We start from the raw sequence: 22,102 nt of genomic DNA, 5'->3' as shown, positions 1-22,102 counted from the left end.
ATACTGGTCATCCCAGTCTAGTGCAGTCTCACTAAGTTCTACATTCTGTTCTATGACAGAATTCTGTTCTACATCACATTCTCAACTTTGAAAATAATTAAGGATTCTGAATAAATCTTAATTAATTGGTACACACACACACACACACACACACACACACACACACACACACACACACACACACACACACACACACACACACACACACACACACACACACACACACACACACACACACTACCAGTCAAAAGTTTGGACAGGCTATCCCATTCAAGTGAATAAGTATGAGCCAGACTAATAAGTATTCAGTAAAGGGTGGTTGTTGTGGCAACTCACACATATTTTGACGTGCAATGATATGTAATTTAATATTTGGCTGAAAACAATAATATAATTTGAATTGTCAACTCATTTTTAACAGCTGATTTATATATACACATACAGCAAATATCTTTAATGTATTTGAAGGCTTCCAATTTTCCACAATTACCAATTAAAGGGCCTCCTCCATTTCAACATAGTCACAGCTCATTAACCTGAGATGTACTCTCAACTGCACTGAGAGCAGCAGGAATGTCAATTGAAGTGTAAGAGCTTAAATAGTTGGACTGTGGATGACATGTATTCAGAATTCAGAATTTGGCAGTAGCAACTTGATACAAAGAAACATCAAAAAGCATCAGATCATGAATGTAATATCAACATCAACATGACTTGTATAGGAAACAATAACATTTGGTGAAGATTGCTGAGCAGGTAGAGCACATTGGGCTTTAAAGCCCATGTTGCAGGTTAACCACCACTGTTGATTAATGGGTACATAAAGTACTCAACATATGTATATCATTGTTAAAAATGTCACCAAATAGTGTTAAAGGCCAGTTTTCGCCGTTTTAGTCGTTTAGTGGGTTTTTTAACGCAATTCGGTGATGACGTCACGTTGGGGAGACGTGCCTCAGAACTATGGTGACTGACTGGGATGAGGAAGAGGTGGAAGAGGTGTTTTTACTGTCAGTGAATAGCACCGAGTGAAAGTCAATGTTTTCTTTATATTTAGTGACAGTGATCATGTCGTTAGCTAGTTCAGATAAGTACTGGTAATCTAGCTAGATCTAGAAATAGAAGGCATCATGCTAGCTATGGGCTAACTTGCCAGTCAGTCCTACCTGTGAAATCCCCCGACATTGTAAACACATTTTCGATTAGATATCTCACGTTTTGATGGACCCTACTAGCTCCAGTAACAACATATTTGCCTAGTGCTCATTTATTACTTGGATGGGGATGCTATTCGGCTTTTCACAAGTTTAGACAGCTAGCTAAAGCTACGCCGACGTTTTGCTAACGTTAGCGCAACAGCGTTAGCCTAGACGGCTAGGTAAATATTACGACTGCCTTCGTTGTTTCCTATATCTGCGTCCACGTTGTCAACATAAGACATGTGGCGTTAGTGCTCCTTTTGTACGATAATTGTATTGAAAGAAATGTTAAGCTTCGCTCCTACGAGATGCGTGGGTTTTTGTTAGCTACATTACACACAAATTAACTGGCTATAGTTAGCCTGTGCTAGCGGAATTAGCTAACGTTGCGTAGCCAGCCAGCAGCTTCGGCAGTAGTTCCGGCGAGCTAACCATGACAGCTAACACATCCACAAGCGTCTCTATTTCAAACATCACTGCAGATTGACTGCTTTTAGCAGCAGAGGTTGATTGTGGGCGACAATACTGTCGTGGTTAGCTTACCGAAACTACTACCGATTGCCGAAGTTGCTGGCTGGTTACGCAACGTTAGCTAATTCTGCTAGCATACAGACTAACTATAGCCAGTTAGCTTTGTATGTAGCTAACAAAAACCCACCCATCTCGTAGGAGCGAAGCTTAACATTTCATTCAATAAAATTATGGTACAAAAGGAGCACTAACGCCACATGTCTTATGTTGACAACGTGGACGCAGATATAGGAAACTCCGAAGGCAGTCGTAATATTTACCTAGCTAGCAGTCTAGGCTAACGCTGTTGCGCTAACGTTAGCAAACGTCGGCGTAGCTAGCTGTCTAAACTTGTGAAAAGCCGAACAGTATCCCCGTTCAAGCTGTGTTTCACTTTCCCTCCAATATTATTATACACATAATAAAGACACATGGAATCGGTCGAGACCAAAAGCCATATTTTGCAACACCAGTGGCACATAGACAGTGAAGGTTAACCAAAACTGTAAAGTTGAACACCTAAAATTAGCTGAAACTGAGCGGAGGGCAGCTGCGGATTTAGGTGATTATTCTCTCACTATGAGCAACCATTTTCACATTGTTATATTTTTTTCACATTGCCATTTGATATTATGTTCTTAAAAAAACCCAAAAAACGATTTTAGCTGCTTTATAGACCTTTTTCACGGCAGACATGTTGACATGTCATAGTAGGAAAAGCACAGGTGTATTCAAAACCATTAACGATGGCTGTATTCCACTTAGGAGAGGCCCTTGTATTGTGCATGCTGACTCACTGAAATAGCTTACTGGGACACTTGATGGAATTGAGCCATCGTTAAGGTTATCAATTCCAGCTGTGCTTTTCCTACTATGCCAAGTCAAAATGTCTGCTGTGAAAAAGGTCCATACTCTGTGACATTTCCAGGCTAACTGATGCTACTAGCATTCAGCTAGCATACTAGTGCACATCAGCTCAGGGGAGTCGGACTGGGGGGAAAAAGGGGACCCTCATGTGAGGAGGGCCCAAAAAGATGCTAGAATGAATAGCTGTGGATGCGGGGAGAGGCCCATAGAAAATGCCATTCTACAGGGCCCAGAATTTTGTCCTACGCCCCTGCATCAGCTGAAGTACACCAACATCTCTCCTTCGTCCTGTTTTCAAGTAAACTTGAATGTTGGGCTTTGTAAACTTCAGAAGAACAGAATAAGCTATCTGTTTGTGTGACTGCTTTCTATTTTAATGCATAGAAAATGACAACATGACAAAGTAAATATAAGATAATCATAACCCGTTCAGGGTGAAATAATCAAAATAAAAACATCTCACTCAGCCGCCTCATCAAAAGCTTCCTTACCCACTGATTCAACATTAATTACCCTGATAATTACACAAATGTGCTAATTTGACAGTCACACATGGGAAGCCTGCTTGTTTCAAGTTGACTAAAAAGGAAGCGAGAAAGAGAGAATAAAAAAAAAAAAGAGAGAAAGAGTTGATTCTTAGTCTTCTTCCTCGTTTGAGCATATGATGAGCCTTGGTTGTTATTATCCCATCATGCCACAGAGCCCTGACAGTTTGTATTAGTTATTGTCCTATTGTTATGAGCCAAGGATGGTAGTAATTGGAGATTCACTGTTGATTGTTATCACAGTGCTCGGATTTTCTTTTCACTCATTCATTATTCAAGATAATGAGAAGTTTTCTCTCATTCTAAGACTCACAAGCACATTATCAGTCTGTTTTTGCCTCCGCTTTCTTTCTTTGTTAAACCACTGCATTATTGGGAACAAAGAAGGGCTGAGGAGATTATTGTTATTGTCATTTTTACTTTTTAAGCAGCACACGTTTGCAGCTTCAGCTGGGTGATGATTGAAAACAGACATTAGTTGAATATAGATCGGTTGACTAAACTAATTGCATTTTAAGAAAGGGTTTTCTCAAATTTAAGTTGATTATAGTGTACCTTCATATTCTTATAGGGTCATGATAACTATCCCAGCTTAGAAGAACCACCAGCGAGGACAGAGCTCTCTGATATTTACTTATACACTGAGTTAGCCTTCCCATGGTGCGCTGACTGCAGTAAGTAAGCCAGCCCCCTGCTGACAAATACAACTGACAGGGCAAATATATACTCCCTCTCATCAGTCAACCCCTTCATCCTTGGGCCAATGTCTTCTGGGACGGCAGAGGGTGGATTTTGCCTGATATTAGCCAAGGCCCGGGCCAGCTGGAGGGATTTGCGAGGGTAAACCTCTCGCTTTGATGTCTCCTCAAATATCCTGGCTTGACACAGTAAAACAAGGGATAGCAGGAAATCGAGTGGACTGATCCAAAAGAGATGCCCCTTCTGATCTCCCTATCAACAAACACAGGGAAAATAAGAAAACACATTGTAGTAACGTCCTATTATTTTCCCAATTCAGTGTTGTTCTGCTTATTACAAGAAGGGGAATGTGTTTAGTGCAGGGAATTATCCATATCCACAACACATGTGCAGAGATTATCAGTGCAAAAGCAGTAGTAACAAGAACCAAGACATTTCTATTTTTCTGTTTAAACACTGCATTAGCCTGCTAAAGATGTACTGTAATGACTCAATCTCGCACAGCCTCTCTGAGAGGAATTCAAGTAGATAGTTCATACATGTATACTCAATTGAGATAGCGACTTGCTTAGTCCCAAATGATCTTTGCAATGAATTGTATAGTCTTGTTTTTCAGCTTGGCGTAATAAGCTCCTCTTATTAAAAAAGCAACAAAGGGAACATGGCTGCCGGACACCTGGGTAATTGGAGGAAGCTGTCATCTCAGGCAAGACGGCGGAGTGTATGGCTGCCAGTGTGATGTGTCAGACTCTGCGCAGTGATAAAAGTGACAAAGCTAATTGTCGCCTCGCATCTCCATGCTCAAAGAAACTCTCAAGACCTCTGAAAAGCTTTTCTCTCCCATTCCTTTTTCCTCAGAACTCATTGATATTAAAATGCCTGAGGGAGACATTTGGGTGGCACAGTAAGAGAAAAGCAGTAAAACCGATGTTGACGTTATACTGGCTTCTGAATACCGGCAGGTATAATATGTGTGTGACTCAGAATTAGCATGCTATCGACTCATGGGAGCAATTATACAGCAACTGCAAACTGATCAAAGAACTTAGCGAAATTCACAGAAGCAATGATGCACAAGAGAATTCTCAGTCAAAGCAACAGCAACTCATAAGGCACTTCAATTCAGAAACCCAAGAGTGGATCCTTAATCACAGCATTCCGTGTGATCCTACAAATGCAACCCAGTCTCACGGCAGTTCGTGAAATGTTCACGTAATTTAATCTATTGATTCGTGTACACGGACACGTTAATCTCATTTTTTTCGTGCTGGTCAGCACGTTTTTTAAACTAATGTATTTCTACTTTTGTGATCACAGCATGATTCTTTCTGCCAATCGGGCTGCAGAAGAGAAGCTGTATACAGCTTTGCTATTATTGGTATTTTTAGCCCAATAACCGCTGTTTTAATCAACATTTATTCACGAGATCTTATCATTGTTTATATGTATTTCTTTTAATGTTATTATTTCAGTCTTATTACCAGGGAAGCTGGATTGCTTTGTTGTTTGATATTTAAAAAAAAAAACTATAACGCTACATCTATCAATTCATATCAGAGAATCAGACAGCGATTTAACTTTAACGACAGTATCGCTTCAATGTACATATTTAATCAGTGGTTTTGTCACCAGAAACAACACGTTGCTCAGTTTTGTTCCAGTAAGTTATGCACCGTAATAGAGCCGAAGTCCCGAAAATGAATGGTGGTCAATGGCGAAAGACAAACTATTGCTACAATTGTAGATATTGTTGAGATAAACGTGTCAGTGTGCATGAATTGATGGATTAGATTATGTGAACATTTCACGGACTGCTGTGAGACTGGGTTGACAAATGACCTCAGATGAGGATAAACCATTATACAGTGCATTTGAGAGAAATCAGATTTTAATCTGATGAAGAGGCAATCACAGAGAGCACTTTGAGTTCATAAGATGGCAGCATGTATGATTTATTTGCATGGAAGTGAAATCAATAGCTTCTTTTTGATCTGCATGGTCAGTCGTTGATAAAGTAGAGCAGCCGTTAAGTAAATAGCCCAGCATTGACTTGAGACACAAACCATGGCCATGGACATTTTTTAAAGTCCAGTCTTGAGGATGAAGGGCTAACTGGCTGCTGTGAAGAAACACTCTTACAGGTCAGGGCAACTTGACAAGGTTTGATTAATCGCCGTGGGAAACCTCATCGAGAACAGGAGTGACTAATGACCCGTGTATGGCTGTTGATTTAATCAATCAAGAAAAGGCTCTAACCTTGGCAATACTTGTGGTGAAACACAGCCACACACTCCAACACACACTCACTTATTCGAACCAGCAAGAGTAGCCATTAAATATTTTGTGTGATACGAAGTGCATTACTGGAACCACCACAGGTTGTTTGGGCTACTTTTTTTTTGAACACAGAAAGGATGCTGCCTGCCTGTGTCCTCAACTCCATAAAGTGATCAAACATGCAAATTAGCCATATGAAGGTAGAAGAAAAAAGCTCATGTTTTATGAGACAATATCAACCTTTGTATAAAAGATAAGGGCATTTTCTCCGCAGTATATTAGTACTTCTACTTCAAAAAGCTGCAAGGCATTTTCCACTGCCATTACCAACTTTGCTGCAGTGAAAATTAGATCTAAGTGCAGTTCTGGAGGCGTGCTTTTATGTCCGTACTGGTACTGTCACAATATCCAATACATTAAATGATGAAATACAGAGAAGCCTAAACTTTTTTATGACTACATATTGAGATCAACAATCCATTATTTAGTAAGTTAACGGCTGGGGCTTTGGGGCTTTTAAAACCTCATTTTCTGTCCCCTGCTGTGTTCAGAAGCTCAAACTAAAAACTAAAAACTAAACTAAAACTACAATCATGTAGTTTGCTTATAAATTACCTTTTTACTAATGTTTTCGTTTAATCTTTTTTTCTAGTAGCATAAGCTTGCGCCTTGGTTTTGTTACAGTCTCTGTGTGAACATGCACAGTAATAATTTAACTATTACAAGATGAAGGCAATATCAGATTACTGCACCTGCTGTGTAAACACCATAACCAGGTTAGCTCATTAAAATGAAGGCTGACATTGGAGTAATATAACCCAATCAAGACTTCCATTACTTATCAATATTTCAAATGAATGTGGCAAGTACTGTATCTGATTTATTTTCCTCTTGGTTGAGTGCATGCACCACATAACTGGTCAGGTCACAGGAGAGTGAACAGCAGTGTTCTATACATGAGCTGCAGCATTGCTAGCAGAGGCAGAGATGTATTCTATTTCATGAACTCTAAAAACTAAGACCAACAAAGTTGCACCTTTTTCCATCACTCAGTTAGTGGTGCCAAAACAATGTGTCCTGTAGGGTATCTCAAATTCTTTCAGACATTACAAGTTATTGAACAAATAATTATGTTATGGGGGTAACTGACAAAACTGATACAAGCTTGCTAACATAGGACCCATTTAGAGTTTAGAGTAAAACAGGTACATTAATAGCCCTATTTTACAGTAGACATTTTGACTTGTCATAGTACAGCACAGTGACATGGTTAATGCTATGAGCTATAAGCATGATGGTTCTGTTCTATTCAAGTGTCCCAGCATGCCACGTCAGTGCGATAGTGATTCAGTAAGCACAATACAAGGACCCTGAAACTTAAGCAGCTAAATTCAGCCATCATCAAATCTATCATTTACAGTGTGACATGTCAAACGGCTTCAGTGATAAAGGCCAATGTGATAGTCAAAACATCTGACCTGAGACTTGACAATCGTTTACTGGGAAGTTTTTTAATTAAATTTGACAAAAAGAAGTATACTGTACCACAAATGTAGTTAAATATATAACTAGGCTGCATTTCTGGAAGTTATAATGCAGCTTGTGATGCTACAGTGACTTCCTGTTCAGTGCATTTATTTTTTCTAAATTTTGTTTTAATGGTGCAACCCAATTTTGTAACTCACTAGCTTGAAACAAGCTAGTTGTTAGGTACTTAGAAGGGACTTTACACACAAACTTAGTAATGGATTTACAAATAACTAGTGCAACCCAATGGTGGTGAAATTGTGTCACTGTAAATCATTTCAACATATTGAATATGACATTCGTCTCTCTGTCTTACCTGTGCCAGAGGACTGTCAACGGGAAAAATCTCAAATCCAAGAGCGGGGGTGGGACCGTCACTATAAGTCTGCAAGTAAACAGTCAATATGCAGAGAGGACATCTGATGTGGTCCTCAAACACAGAAATCTTAAACTCTGACGTAACAAGTGGAAGCAGATATCTTGGCCTAGATATGAGGAGCTGCACCAAGAACACTGGTTATATACAAAGCCATTGCTTATTACCCCCAGAGGCTAATTGAGCATAATTAGCTAATGGATTCTGGGCTTGAGGCAATAAAAGCATGCATTCAATAAATACTCTGATATAAAGTAGGTTTTATGTTTTATTCCAAAACCTTCAAAATAAGTTTCAAGTTCAAGAAAGTAGAATAAGCTTAGACACAATGCAAAGCATCATATACAGACGGATAAAATACATTTTATATATTGCAGACAAGCCATGGTGGGTCTTACATATGTACAGTATGTATGTAAACTTTTATGTACAATCTTTTTTACATATACAAAAAGCCTTGTTTCTATTTTTCTTTGTATATATTTATATATATATATATATATATTTATATATAGAGATTTTTCGTATACTCCCCACTAGCATTTGTACTACAATAATGAAAAAGAAAAACATTTACATATATGTCAATCCATTTTTTCTTTTTATATTACAAATGTATTTCCATAAAAATATATCTCTGTACAAAAAAAGGTTTTTTATTCGTTAACATATTCTCTTTTCTCAGACACTTTCCCTCTGTAGTTACACACAGTTTGCTCAAGTCCATTCCTTTACAGGTAACCCTTTTGGTGTACAGCAAGACACTGATGCTGAATCTTTGCCTTTTACTGTTTTGTTGTTTTGTTGAGGCGTTCAAGGGCCGTGCTGATCTTGCTTAGGCGCTATGGGCTGTCATGAGTTGTAGTCTCATTTAGAGGCTAGTTGAGAGATCTACTGGGCTGCCATGAAATAATGTTAGCGAAAACTAAAACTAAAACATGGGACCATGTAATAACTTTGTTGCCATGACAAAAATGCAGGAATGTCAAGTCTCTTGTAATACAAAGCAGCTCTCCGTAAATATTTTTGCTATATTATACTCTGGATAAATTGGACATTCTGTTTTTATCCCAAGGACGACACATTGTAGCAACACAGATTTTCTTTCCATTACTGCACACAAACAGAGGAGCAGCTGTGTGATTACAGATATTAAACACAGTATTGATAGATAAAGTCTGTGAAATGAAATACATTCAATAGTTTTTCAGTAATAATCCCAAATCATGGTCCACTCTTATCTCCATTTATAGAATAAATTTCATCTAAGCGCCGAAACTTTTCTAAATGCATTTTGTTACCCTCTTCTCCATGCTCGAGTCCACTGGGCACACTGAAATGGGCTGACTAGTGAAGGCAAATTGCATTGAATGGGCCTGAAAAACACAGCAGGAATTGTGGCTTTGTCATAGCTGTCAATACGCGGTGACAATGGAAGATGGGAGATTACAGATGATGGTGATGCGGTGATGCAGAATATGTCACACAGCATGACAGATGGATTGCTTGTTTTTTTCAACTCGTACAAGGTGGCCTGCGCTACAAAAGTGAAAGCACTAGCTGCAGAAAAGAAATGGGAAGCTTTCGTCTATTCCCTGACTGTGAGAAAATTCAGGGAACTCATAAGACCATAGCTGCAGTGTGTTTTATTATAGACGAGATGGTGAGCAGGAGAGAACTCAGAGCTGTGTCTGGCTGATAACAAAAATGAACCTTGGATGATTAGAGTTTATGTCTTAAAATATGCAAAGAGAACCAGGAAGTGGCTGGCCGCTATCAATAAAGAAGTCTCTTCAAACTCTTATAGCACGGCTCTATCCAGAACTCAGATATTCATTTTTATATAACTGCACTTTCTTTGAGAACTTTCTTGACTAACCCAGATGGGTTAAAAAGAAAGAATTTCTATAAATGTAGCGCCCATTACGTGAAAACTCCCAATTCTGCAAAACTACCAGCATGGATTTTTGAAAATGCCTTGTTCCCCGTTTAAAACCTTCCTAACTAGCGGAACTAAATGAAGCAACATCGAGAACTGATTGAAACAATGTATCTTAATTATGCCTAAATCTTATTTGTTTGAATAACTTTCTTTGGTTGAAAAGGTGAACTGTCAAAAACACACACAACACAAACACTAACATCTAAGACGTTAATCCTTGCACACCAAAATACAGTACTAATGAGGTCATTGCTCTTTTAGGAAAAGCAAAAAGTGGGCAAAAATCGATGGTTTATCTGGCATGATCCTAACAAGCTCAGTTTTTCGCTGTAAGATCAAAAACACAGGTACAATGCTCCCAGTTTCTTCAGTAGGTGTGTGTATGTGTGTGTGTGTGTGTGTGTGTGTGTGTGTGTGTGTGTGTGTGTGTGTGTGTGTGGGGGGGGGGTTTGGCAGAGATGATAACAAGGACTTGACCAAAGCACAGAAAAAATAACTCTAATTTCAAACATCTGACATAATCCCCCCAATCTTAGTAAAGAAATTATGTTTGGAACTCCTGAACACAAAGATAGAGCCACTCAAGATGGTTCATAACATCATGGGGTTGTACCAAGGCACTATAATGAACGTAAAGTGCTTATTGGAGACTGGAGGAGGTAAAAAACACCAAAAAACAAACACTGAAATGGTATGAGCCTGGCCCCTTTAAACCGTTTCTGAACTGAGCTGACTGACTGAGCCCTTGTAGGTAAAACAATCATAGTTTTGTGAGCTTATGCTTCTGTACTGTTTGTCCAAATCTACAATCTAAATCTAGTTTAATAGAATCAGTTCTATCAGGGGAGTGGGGGCATCATGTCCTATTGCACCAGCTAATCACATTTGTTTGTTTAATACTCAACGCAGCTTAATACAGTGTTGGGTAAAGTGTGCTAAACATTGCCATGGGAGGAATGAATGGAAAGACCACTTGAAAGGGGCCTGAACAGAAAATAACTGGAATGTAATGAAGCTGTCGACTCTGATGAAATATTTGGAGCAATTTCAGAATAAAAGCAAATGAAATGCACAATGCAACAGCCACAAAAAACTATGACAACTGAGTAACAATGCCTTCGAGATAATGCGAGTGCAACTGCTCCTTTCCCCTCGAAATCTCCAGGGAAATTCAATCGTTTCCTTTTCCATCAATTCACGACCAGAGCAGGCAAGGGGCAATATTCTATCTGTACTGTTGAGATAAGCGAGAGCTTTAAAAGTAATAAAATTGTAAAAGCAATTACCAACCCACAGCGAAACTAATTGAAGGAACAATACAGTGATTGGTTTCAAAGGCCTGGACTTCTGAGGGAAATTATGTACTGTAGGTGACTTTAATGATTTCATTAAAAAACCTGTTGGTGTGGAGGTTGATTTTGACTGTGAAAGCCACTTTGTTGCATTTATATATAATGTATACGCTAATGAAACCAAACTAATTTTCACTAAACTAACACTAAAACGAGTACATGTTAAATCAAAGAACTATAGATGTTTAAGATGACTTTTTTTGAGTCAAACATATATTTGAAGGTCTGTCCTGTCAGCGATAATGGTAAGGTGAATTCAGGATTCGATATGGGTTCGACAAGGAAGCAAGGCTAAATTAAAGCAAATTGCATGTAATGGCTCAATTTGCTACAGTGAAATTGGAGCACTATTCACCCTACTCAGCATCCACAGGACACACAGGTACAGGGATAGTAAGTGGTCAATAGCTGGTGGCAGTGTGTTTGAAATCCAGTAGGTTTTCTTCCTTCAACTCCACCGGTCATAAACATTTTACACACACACACACACACACACACACACACACACACACACACACACACACGTGCACATTATAAGGGTCACAAAAACATTAATGTTGTAAATGTTTCTCACCAGGCATGTCATTCACCAGCCAAGGCAAAGCTAATGACAGGTCCCTCCTGTGTACTTTCTAAACAATATTTTCTGGTTATCACTCCCCAGTTGCCACAGATTTGAGGTGTTAGCATTAGAGGCATAAACACTTGTTTTCCTTATCATATTTATCATTTCCAAGTTAATGCATGGGATTAATCAGTATGCCAGCAACTCCCCCGCTGTCACAACTCTGAGGGGGCCTTCTGCAACATTTCCATGACGAGCGAAGACAAAACAGAAAGACTCTCCTGTTTTTCAAAAAGGATGGAGCTGTCAGAAGTTAACTTGGAGGAAAAGACCTGAATGTAATCCAGGGGGGAACGCATCACTGACTCATCCATTCTTCAGACTCGAGCGCCTTCAGTTGTACATTTTGAGGGAGTTCAAACATGACCACACATTGAACTTTGTTTTCCAAAGGGCAAGTTTAGGGAGCTCGTACTGCATCCTGATCTCAGAGAAAATACAGTACGTGCCACCTACAAGCTGTAGAAACGTGACCCGGGATTAAAAAGAAAGAAGTTTACATCAGACTTGTGAGTCTTCGCAAAGAAAATGTGCTGCGTGTTGTTCTGTAACATGCTTGGTGCTACAGTACAGCTTTGTTCAGATTTTTGAAAAGACATAGTCCCAAGGCATTTATATAGCCATGGAAACAAACTATCACAGAAAACATCCCTACTTTGACCCAGCCAACGTCTTCATCTCCTCAAGTACCTCAGAGCAACAGAGGCAGGAAAATCGTAACCGATGCTTATGTGAAGCAAATTTGAGATGATTGCCTCTTAACATTTTGATTTAGGTGCATCAGCTAAAAGGTGGATTTGTCTATCCACACCTTCTTTTCAGTCTCTCCCAGACACAAACATGTAAAGTGATTGCAAATTACTACAAACAAAGAGAAAGCAGGTGAAAGATGAAACTAAAGACTGACACTGCCTTTAGTTTTATTTTTTTTCAGTGGATCTATACAGTCTGTATTTGTTCTGGGTTGCAGTTTGTTTTATTGGTGACCAGAGCACCCAGGTATAGTGATAATCATTAACCCAATCCTCAGAAATTACTTACTATAAAATAAAATAAATGTGGAGACATATTACCATGTGTTTGGTAGATTATTTGGGGCCAAAACAGACAAGAGATATTTTGGGTAGATTGCAGATGCCACCAAAAATGTGTGCAGAAACACACACACACACACACACACACACACACACACACACACACACACACACACACACACACACACACACACACACACACACACACACACACATAAATTCTCTCTACACCCTCACTAAGTGCTTTTTTCAGCAGCCCTAGCTACCTTTTAACCCCTGCTCTGGACACAGCTGCCTCAGCAAGAAGAATTTTATCCCTGCTTCAAAAAAGAAGAGGACTGAGTTAAGCTCAAAAAGTAGTGATGGAATATGTCTCCAACATGGCCTTCAAAACTTACTGAATTTTTTATTCATCCTCAGCCTGAGACGTGGGGCCTTTCAACAGCCTCAGGAGCAGACAGTTGGGGGAAAAACAGGTTTCCCAATTACTCATCACAGAAAGCGAGCAGTGTATAAAAAGAGAACCAAAAAAAAGCAAATGAAAACAGAGAGAAGAGGGAATAGAAACAGTCCAGACTGTCTCTCTTTGACTTACACAGGCCAACACTGTCTGCCATACAGTTAACTTGCACAGAGATCTCTGTTAGCTACAGGTCAATTTCTAGACCTAAAGTTGACCATGAAATTCCCTTTGGGTTTAGGCGGAGGGTGGTGAGGAAAGTCATCACAGCTTAGCTTCCAGCATTACTGCCAGCTGCAGTTTCAGGAGGAAGCTTTTTCTCAAAATATGGAAAATGATCAAGAAACCATGACAAGTTACAAAAAGCATTTTGTTGTGAGCATTTGTTACAGTCGTTGTCTTCACATGGTTTCTTTTTTTTTTTCTTGTCTCCTGCGGGTAAGAGCCTTTGCCCCTGGAGATGTTTCTTGAATGTATTTCAGCAGATAAAATAATCTTTGTCTTGCCCTTTGCTACAGGAACTATGGATGTCCTCTGTTGGCAGGCGGGCGAAGATGTGGTGCACTTCTTCTCCCCTAACTGACTCCAGGATGGATGAATGAATGGATGTAATAGGTGAAGGGTGTGTGGGAAAAGGACAAGACAAGAAATGGTAGGAGAAGAAAATATAGACAGAAAAGCAAGATGGTTAACGGGAAACAGACAGAAAAAGGTGATAAATAACCGAAAGAATGGAGTTAGGGAAATCACAGAGAAGAGAGAAGATAAAAGCATTAATGCAATACTCTTATCAGTGTGAAAATAAACAAATATATATTCTATCTCTTTCAATAAAGTATTACATAAACCAAACAAAATTAATTAATATGAGAGATCCAGATCAAAGGAAATGCAGCAGAAAAAAAAAGAAAAATACAATTTTTGTATTATCAGAAAATTCGAGCGAGACAGTGCAAAAGGTTTGGTTTACAACTGGATTCTGAGAACCTATGTCTTGTTGCTTCAGCAGTTTTGATGCCTTGGATGTGTGATTAGCTAAAGCTTGCCACAAGGTGATAACTTCATATACTTTCACAGAAATCTGGATCCAAGGATGCCTGAAGCTCTAAGTCCTTACTTTTTCATAAAGCCACATGACCTGGTGATGCCATGATTCTTACCTCTGGAGGAAGCAGTTGCTATACAGCTGTGCACACTGTGCTGACTGTGAACTCTGTCTCATTGGCCATGATGTCAGTGGGCTGGATGTTGCGGTCATACATAGGGTTCTCGAACGTAGCTCGTCCGTTAGTGTTCTCATGGCCCACGTAACCATTGAAGGGGACTTTGGGTCTTCTTCTGAAATTAAACGAATCAATATAATAAACAATGAGATCAGTTCATATTAGGGGTGGACACAGTATATCAAGTATACAGCAAAGAGATGCATCATAATATGGATTAGGGCTGCAACTAACAATTATTTTCATTATTGATTAATCTATTGATTCTTTTTTTGATTAATTAGTGAATTGTTAAGTCTATAAAATATCTGCAAATAGTGAAAAACAACTCAAGGTAACACTATTTTTGTCTGACCAACAGTAGAAAACTAACAATTTTAAATTTGAAACGATATGAAACAGCAAAAAGATCAGCATATAATCACACCTGAGAAGCTAGAACCAGACAATTGAATGGGTAATTCATTATCCATATTCTGCTAATCATTTTTTGACAACAGCTAACTTTCCAGAGGCAAATTAAACCCTGACTTAAGATGCTTCCCTGTAAATATCAGGACCAAAGTAGTGGTATAATATAATGTTGCTTGCAGATGATGAGTATTGTAAAATAGTGTTAACCTTACCTGTGTTTGTAGAGGTACAGAGCAAAGCCTGCAATGATCATGGCTATAAAAGGCACTAGGATGGCTGCCGCCACTGAACTGCTGTTGGACGCAAAGTTGTAGCCTGTGTTTTCTCTGCCGGGATCTAAACTCTCTGGAGGAGAAAAAAAGATCGGATGATGAGCCCTTGCTTAAGCATTACTTCAGTACAATACCACTTTAGCAGTAGACATAGTTATATCCCACAAATAACACAATTAAAAGAAACAAAAAGGGAAATTATCCTCCTCATCTTCTGCCAAGAACTTGTGATAAACGTTTAAGGCAAATAAATAGAAACAGCAGAACAGTGAAATAAAAGGAATTGTTATGGCTGAGGAGGGCTGCCAGGAAGGCTCCACTTTACAATAATAGACTGAGCAGACAAGTGACTTTTAAAAAAAAAAAAGTTTATTACTATGCTTTATTTTAATTTTTCCCCCCTGGGAACATCAAATTACATTATCCTAACAATGACTCTTAATTACTGACATCAAAGGCTGATAGCTATTAAGTCACTTCAGATTCATTCTCTAATTTATGGAGGTGTGTGTGTGTTTGTCTGCAACAGCGGAGTAGTGACAGCACACCTGTTTGCCACAGAATGCCAAAAAAGCTCCAATAAAGGACGAGTGACAAACAAGAAGGAATTCAATTAGTGGGTTCTGTGGTGTTTGCTAATCAAGCCCCTGCTGCATGAGCACACACAAACAGATGCACAAACACACCCACGCAAGCAAACTACACTACCACTGAGTTAAAACAAAACAGGAAAACCTTGACAAATTGAGTAGGATTATTTCCAAGACGTCCAACCCACCCCCCATCTGCTTTTTTCATACACACTTAACACACATACACATGAATGCCCTGGCACCAGCCCCAGACCTCTGTATTAATAAAGAGATGTTTGCTCTATCAGTGTGCTGTGGTGGTGGGGGGAGCTCTGCACCTGCTGTTCAAACACGTCTCTCATTACAGCAGATTTTCACATCCACTTTCACTATGTTCACATAACTTTCACTGTGCATACACACACTTAATCTGTGTTAACACTAAGGCTCTAACAGTACGTGTATTCGCCCGAACTGTTCGCTACAGGACATTTAGTTCAGGTATGCAACTTTCTCGGTCCAATAAGCTCTATGACCCAAACAATTACTGTAAAAATAGTCTATTTATGTCTACTACTCACATGCATGGAACAGAAACTCTGCAGTGCGAGTTCTAACTGGAAAGTTTTCACAATGCACTAGTTTTCAGAGAACAGATCAGAGCCTTATGATGGAGCAATTACACTTACATAGACATTTGGGATGTTCCTTTTTTTCTTGTTGACAAGAGTGCCAGTATTTGAGTGCCTTAACCCCCTGGAATCTGCTTTTCCCCACCAGTTTCATCTTAAACAGATTAATTGTCTCATGAATTGCCTAATGAAAAAACTAATTATTGTTTAAAACGTGTCTGAAATAAATGAAATACACATGTATACACATTCCGCAGGAACAACACAAACCCAACCCCCATATCTGCATCTCTATTCACATGCCCATTACTTTCAGTAATGCAGGAAAACCTAAGTCTCACAGGACAATGCTATGAAATACTAAATACTGTGCAGGTTTAGGCATAATGTATTTGAAGACAAGCTTTGCATTTTGGAAGATGGCTAGGAAGACAGAAAGACGTCACGGAACAACACTGAAATCACGAGACCTCATCTTGGACGACATTGAACGGTGATGTCTGCACTCCACACACCCATACACACACAGACCATAGTAACTAATATTGATACTGTCAGTGCAATAAAACCTTTGCGGTTAAAAAGCCTGTTCAACAGGCTTAAACATGTAGAAAAGCAATATTTCTATTTTCTCTCTCTGCAGTGAGCTCTGAGCTATGAATCATTTGGCTATATAAGAAAGACAGTAATAGGGGAGACCAGGGCTTGGTTGGCACACTTTTCACTCTGCCATATTTCTCTGGAATAATTTATTTTAGAATATTTTAACCAGCTGCAAGTGAAAGGTTTGCTATAGGTTCAAATTATATTTTTCTAAAGTAGAATCATAAAATACATTATGAAGATATTAGTGCTGAATACAAAAAAAGTCATGTGACTTTGATAATACTGCTTACATTTGTTCAAATTGACAACAATATCAGCATGCCAAAATCATCACAGTGTCTTAAATTAACCTCAGACTCCAGGGGTTAAGTATTACAGTAAGATGTATGGCCATGAGCAACTGTTGTTGTTGTTGCAAGTGTTGACATTTTTCAAAAAACGTTAAAAGAACGTACCAAACTGTGATCCTAAAACCGAGGTACATACCAAACTCATAGTTACACCCCTAGTTAACACCAATTCAATATCTGATCTATTTTTGCATCACCTACACTTCTGCTCTTCAGTCTGTCTTGCAGCCAATATGGAAGCTGCACCAATCTGGGCTTTGTTTTTCAAAAGCTGCTGTATTCCTGTAAAATCTGTCCCCCTCACCAGCATTTGCAAAAAGAAAACCGCAAAAGCACAAGCATTATCTGCTTAGCCGTTTGAATGAATTATATAAGATCTATGTCACCTACGAAATGTTGGATAAGAAATGGAATGTAGAGGATTTTAGCTTAATGTTAAAAGTAACTATGTATTCTCACAGAAACATAACCGTTTTTGCCATTTTTCTTCATGTATAGCATCCCAACCTGAACAAAGTGTGCCAAAGGGACTGAAAGGCTGTCAAGGCTATGTGAAGTTTTTAATTAACCACCACTGATGGCTGATGAAGGGTTTCGTACTGGGAGAACACATGAGTACATATTTAATCTAATGCATATCAGATTACTCTGCAATCTTGTGTGTCCACTCAGAAGTGAGATCAAGTCCAACTTGTGTGGATTCGTAGAACAACTTGAAAATTGATGAAGAAGAAATTATGTTTAACGTCAAAAACCTTTCTCTCTCTCATGGCATTTTTAGCTGATTTGCAGCTAATGTTTTACATAGATCAATTCATTTTCAAACATACCAAGGACATTTTTAACTGTATTTTAACAGTGGGTGGCAGCAGTAAACCAATGTTGTGAACTGGCAAAAATCTAAAAAGCCAATTCCCCATTCTTTTTATTTTGTAGATGTTATATTACATATGTTTCTCTTCAATGTGTGCTTTATTTAGTTCAGACAGAGGAGTGGGGAGTGTTTGCGGGTACAGGTGCATCAAACCATCAAGATGAAAAAAATCCACGCACGCACGCACACACACACACACACACACACACACACACACACACACACACACACACACACACACACACACACACACACACACACACACACACACACACACACACACAGACAGACAGACAGCTTGACTGCAGCACCCATTCTGATCCATGGAGTCAGGGTGTAAAGATTTGGTGTATACAAATTGTAGCGGGGAGGATCATATGGTTGGGATTTCTAGGTCACAAACATGAAGCAGAATATTTGGATAGCTGCAGCCTTTAGAAAAAAATGTTCTAGATCTATGACGGCATAGCTGAAGTCATTAAAGAAACTAAAAGAATGACAAACAGGCAAGAATGGATATTTACTGCAATATGTGGGGTTACTTGATATAACAAAGACTCCACAGGCATCAACACCCAACCCACAAACTCCAGAAGGAAAGATTTTCCGTAGCTGTGTTGTGTGTGTGGGTGAATGCCATTTTCTGAATATTAACCATGTTTTTGAACTGTGTTGGATTCACAGCCACATTCTCCAAAAGTGTTTTCATATTGGTAGAAGTAAATAAATGATAAATCCAACACAGCTGCTGTGAAAGCACTTGCAGCTAACCTGACGGATGCTACACATATTTTAAGTGAAAGATTTATGTGATAGAAATCCAGACAGGAAAAAAAACCAAACATTGACAGTCTTCCCCCAGGATACCACTTGGTCACAGAGGTTTCTTTAACCTAGTGGACAGCTCACTCACCCAGTCTCTGGAGACCAAACTGGCCAAAGCCTTTCCCTCTGACAAATCCCTGGTACACAAAGGAGTTGGATGAAGAGATGTAGGAAACCTAGGAAGAGAGAGGAATGTAAGACAGACACGTTATGTGTCACATCCAGGCTTAACAAAGGACAGTATCATCAAAGTGTCAGCAGCTGGTGGACGCAGAAAATGAAATATCATGTCAAAGGAGCTGAGAGGCGCTCTTATAACTGACATTTAATATGATGTTATTTTTTTGCACAAACATAAACACACTCAGCCGTGCTGCTCACACACACACACACACACACACACACACACACACACACCGTGTTACACACGAGGAATACTACACCTTGCACAACATGCTTGTACGTAAACACAGAGTGTTTACGTACAAGCATGAATGTGCTGTGAGGCTTGTGAAACATGCACATAAAACCCACACAGTAGCGCACACACATGCACACATATACTGTGACCTGCTTTTTTAATTATATCTGAAGTGGGTGTGCATTAGAGGTGCCTGTGGTTGGGGGATAATATGGGAGAGAGGAGTGGAGGGGGTCTGTCGAGTCCTGATTACCAGGCAATGATTTAACTGACATTTTAATTAAAGATAAAACTCTTGGTGGGCCCTCCATCTCCCCAGAGTGACAAGGTTAGTGTGCATGTCTGCTTGTGCATATTTCACAATAAAGGTGTTTGGGTGTGTGAGTGTGATGTAACACCTTTGCTATTACAAAGAGAGGTGCTGTATTGAACCTGACCCTGGACTTGCACTTACATGTCCGTCTAGGGCCCAGTTGTCGATTTTGAACTTGTTTACAAAGATCTCCACAGGGCCTTTGATCTGGTGGACCTGTAGCAGCAGCTGAGCCTCCTCCTTCTTATACGTACCTACAAAAAACATAACAGTTATTTAGAGCAACCGCCACACTTAGACTAACTGAATAGGATTATGTGATGTATGTTACACTAGCAGCCCTTATTTGTTAACAGAAAGTCTTACTGCAGTCTTGACTGAAGCTCAAACACAAATATAACTTTAGTAGCAATATAAGGATAGAAATTCCATCTAGATTGTGTTCATTTTTTAGTTTAGTCGTACATAAATACAAATCTGTGAGCAAACATTCCTTGTTGGTTTTGGTCTTTTCATTCACATTTAGACAACTATAGAGAACCACAAGATGAATCCTTTAAGTAAATGATTTATTCAATACCAGGTTATGAAAGGCTGGCAAAAAAAGGAAGTATGTTTATTTGAGACCATTGTTGTATTTGATGTGAAGATTCATAGTAAATGACCTAACAATAATAAAATGGAATTTGTATATTGTGTGATCACAACAATAATCTATACGTCTGAATCAGCAACATTACTTTCACTGGGGAGTGTGGCAATCTGTAGCTGTAGAAAATATTTTTTACTACACTGAGATGAAGATTGATAGCACCCAGGTACAGAAAAGTGAAGTGTCCAAGGCGTTACGGATGCAAATTTGTGTCTTAATGATCACAGCTGCATGGTGATTATGCTACAGGGGAAAAAAATAAAATGTCTGCTGTTCAGTAACAGCAGCAATGATCTACTCTATGGAGGGACCACAATGTTTTCTTGCTCCTTGTCCTCACTGGAATTTATCTGACATTGTCTGTTTGGATAAAACCCAACACAGTGGGTCTCTGATATGAGAATGAAGTCATGTACACTCACCTAAAGGATTATTAGGAACACCATACTAATACCGTGTTTGACCCCCTTTCGTCTTCAGAACTGCCTTAATTCTTCGTGGCATTGATTCAACAAGGTGCTGGAAGCATTCTTTAGAAATGTTGGTCCATACTGATAGGATAGCATCCCCCACACCATTACACCACCACCACCACCAGCCTGCCCAGTGGTAACAAGGCATGACGGATCCATGTTCTCATTCTGTTTACGCCAAATTCTGACATCTGAATGTCTCAACAGAAATCGAGACTCATTAGACCAGGCAACATTTTTCCAGTCTTCAACTGTCCAATTTTGGTGAGCTCGTGCAAATTGTAGCCTCATTTTCATATTTTTAGTGGAGATGAATGGTACCCGGTGGGGTCTTCTGCTGGTGTAGCCCATCCGTTTCGAGGTTGTACGTGTTGGGGCTTCACAAATGCTTTGCTGCTTACCTCGGTTGTAACGGTTATTTGAGTCAAAGTTGATCTTCTATCAGCTTGAATCACTCTGCCCATTCTCCTCTGACCTCTAGCATCAACAAGGCATTTTCGCCCACAAGACTGCGCAATACTGGATGTTTTTCCTTTTTCAGACCATTCTTTGTAAACCCTAGAAATGGTTGTGTGTGAAAATCCCAGTAACTGAGCAGATTGTGAAATACTCAAACCAGCCTGTCTGGCACCAACAACCATGCCACGCTCAAAGTTGCTTAGATCACCTTTCTTTCCCATTCTGACATTCAGTTTGGAGTTTAGGAGATTGTCTTGACCAGGACCACACCCCTAAATGCATTGAAGCAGCTGCCATGTGACTAGTTGATTAGATAATTGCATTAACGAGAAATTTAACAGGTGTTTCTAATAATCCTTTAGGTGAGTGTATGTATGTGTGAAAATTTTTTGAAGGTCTTGATAGTGACTTCTGCTTTTTGTGTACCAACCGGCCAGTTTGAGTTCCACTCCGCTGTGGTCGATGAGTGTCCCGTTAACCCGGTTGCTAAAGGATTCAAAGGCAGTGATGCTGAGCATGGCCGGCTGCTTCTTCCCCAGGTACTCATAGGATCCCCTCCAGAGAGAGTTCTTAGCAAATACACCACCAGGGACTGAAATAGGC

General features: G+C 39.4%; 1 protein-coding gene across 3 annotated transcripts in view; it reads right to left on the bottom strand.

Annotated features, from left to right (window-relative positions):
- Positions 1-13,339: 13,339 nt before the first annotated feature.
- csmd2 (CUB and Sushi multiple domains 2) overlaps positions 13,340-22,102 on the bottom strand; it is a 264,554-nt gene continuing 255,791 nt past the window's right edge. The window contains exons 67-72 of one of the 3 annotated variants that reach the window (XM_031323067.2): positions 21,930-22,091; positions 20,057-20,169; positions 19,270-19,357; positions 15,263-15,395; positions 14,574-14,751; positions 13,340-13,996 (exon numbers count right to left, since the gene is read on the bottom strand). In XM_031323067.2, coding sequence (XP_031178927.1) covers positions 14,592-14,751; positions 15,263-15,395; positions 19,270-19,357; positions 20,057-20,169; positions 21,930-22,091 — 656 coding nt within the window. In that variant the 3' untranslated portion in view covers positions 13,340-13,996; positions 14,574-14,591. The remainder of the gene's footprint in view (positions 13,997-14,573; positions 14,752-15,262; positions 15,396-19,269; positions 19,358-20,056; positions 20,170-21,929; positions 22,092-22,102) is intronic. The other 2 variants (XM_035992965.1, XM_035992966.1) reach the window with 2 other exon arrangements.

This window comes from Sander lucioperca, chromosome 16 (assembly GCF_008315115.2).
Source record: "Sander lucioperca isolate FBNREF2018 chromosome 16, SLUC_FBN_1.2, whole genome shotgun sequence".
Taxonomy (NCBI): domain Eukaryota; kingdom Metazoa; phylum Chordata; class Actinopteri; order Perciformes; family Percidae; genus Sander; species Sander lucioperca.
This window is presented reverse-complemented; position numbering and strand designations above follow the sequence as displayed.